At 34.2% G+C, this 2,325-nt stretch overlaps 1 protein-coding gene across 1 annotated transcript in view; it reads left to right on the plus strand.

Annotated features, from left to right (window-relative positions):
- LOC101641422 (transmembrane protease serine 11G-like) overlaps positions 1–2,325 on the plus strand; it is a 62,959-nt gene that overhangs the window by 38,178 nt on the left and 22,456 nt on the right. The window contains exons 2-3 of the mRNA XM_045284063.1: positions 592–750; positions 1,329–1,447. Of these exons, the coding sequence (XP_045139998.1) occupies positions 592–750; positions 1,329–1,447 (278 nt within the window). The remainder of the gene's footprint in view (positions 1–591; positions 751–1,328; positions 1,448–2,325) is intronic.

The raw sequence follows: 2,325 nt of genomic DNA on the forward strand, positions 1-2,325 counted from the left end.
AGATCTGGAAAGGCCCCAACAGTAAAGGCTGGATCAGATTCTTCTGCTATGCAACTTTGAGGTTCTCCTAAGCATTCTGTGACTCTGTTTTCACCCTCGAATGAGAAGAGCAACCCAGACCCCCCGGTTTTCTTAGGCTCATTGTGATTTTAACATAATGAGTTAAATCTATGGTATTAGTTCATTTACAAGAAAAAGAACACTTGAGGACTTAATGGACTGGCAATACACGAACCTGCGTGTTCACTAGTCAATTGTGGTATCACACACACTTTCTAGTAAAAAAAGGTATATATTGAACATATTGTTTTGGTTTTTTTCCCTTTATTTTATTAGGAGCTCTTACAGATAATAGCACAATCCAGAGTTCAATTAGGTCAAGTATTCTTGTACAATTGCTGCCATCATCATTTTCAGTAATTTTCTTTTTTATCAAATATATTGTTATTGCTAGTATTGGTTTTATCATATTAGGGAAATGTATTCAAATATTATCAAAAACAAGACAAGTTGACCATGAATTCTAAAACCATTGATCTACAACCACCACTAGCTCACACAAAAAATGAGATATTGATTATGATGTTAAAGTCCAGTCTCTTTGTTATATTGCACTCTCTCTCAAAAGGCCAGCCGTCTTGGGCAGAAGGACACGCTCTCTCAGCCCATGGATGATCGCCCTCATCGTTGCAGCAGTTGTGTTGGTGCTGGCAATCATCATCGGTCTCCTTGTTTATTTCTTGGCGTATAGTAAGTTTCTATATTTCATTGAGAATTTGAATGCCTACTCAATTTATTTCAAAACCATAATATATTCCAGTATATCCAAAAGCAATTTTTATTCAAGCAAATTTTGGTACATTTGGGGAATTATTCTTTATAAATAAAAATTACTTCCAGCACTAAAAATTTGGATTAGCTCACTGTATTATCTCTTAAGCATTATAAGATCCGATATCAATTAATAGACTCACATAACATACTATTTTGTGGTTTAACAATATTTAGTAAACTGAATAAAATTAGTGTAGAAGCAATTCTAACTTTAGGCCAACATTTGAGAATATGTTTCATTCTACCACTGTTCAATTAGTAGCTTAAAATAACCAGTTACCACTAATAGGTGGTCATTGTCTAAGGACATAACTGATGACACCAGTGACTATTTCTTAAGACTATGGTCTCAAGAAATGGCTAGGAGGATGTATCAGCCAGTAGCTATGGAATGTTTAATTCCCAGAGTTTGCCTCGTCTATAACATTTTCAGGGTGTCTCATCCCCTAAACTTCTCACTAAACGCAACCCTCTCCTTGTGTTCTCCCTTCCAGATCAGAAGTTTTACTATTACCAGGCTTCCTTCCAAATCCCCAGTATTGCATACAATCCTGATTTTTCAGTAGAACACTCAAAAAGTGAGATTGACCTGAAACAAAAAATTACTAGTGAGGTAAGTCTGAGCTTAGTGGGCATCATCATGACCTGACACACTATTGTGAGGGTTAAGTGAGTGTTAAAAGCAAGGTGAGTACATTGCTAAGTGCGCTTACATTAGAGTTCCCAGGTACAGTACACACTGCTCATTTCAATTAGAATTTTCCATTATTCTTAAAATATACCTTAAACAAGATTGACATATGATTATACAAAAGCAATACTTTTATGTGAAATCAAGATTTAACTGGTGTTCTGTCTTCCACAACATTCTACTTTTAATGTTCTGGGTGCTTTAATTCATTGCAAGGACCACATTGAACCCACAGACAATGCTCATTATTATAGGGGTTAGTATGGAAGTTAACAGGAGTCAGTTGATTTGTCAGGATATGTTACAATGTTCTCTTAGGCCTGTTAAATGTTTGTATATAGCCTCAATTGAGCCCAGTCAAAGATTATTCCTGTCATGATGAGAAATATTTCTTGAGCCAATGCATGGAAAGTGATAAAGTTTGCTGAAGGATTCAACTAGGGATATTGGAATTTTTATGACTGTTGAAATACATGATGAGAAAAATTAATATTAGTGAATTGTACGTTATGTATGACAGAAATGGAAAATATTGTGTTACCTCCAAATGGATCAAATTTTAAACAAAAACAAAATAAAGAAATTTTTCTTTAAAAATACAATTACAAAGTAACTACTCTTTTAAGTTAGAAACATTTATATTCATATCCTAATTCTATCTTCTCCCAGCTAACGAAATCACAAAAGTTACTTGTAAAATGTTGGTTGTAATAATAGCATTGTCTGAACCTGTCTAGCTTTAAGAGAATTAATGACAAAGATTAGCCCCAAACTGATCCCTATAAGGTATATTTCTAAAT

This window comes from Echinops telfairi, unplaced genomic scaffold (genome assembly GCF_000313985.2).
Source record: "Echinops telfairi isolate 266 unplaced genomic scaffold, ASM31398v2 ScPeMD7_7468;HRSCAF=8506_0, whole genome shotgun sequence".
Lineage (NCBI taxonomy): Eukaryota > Metazoa > Chordata > Mammalia > Afrosoricida > Tenrecidae > Echinops > Echinops telfairi.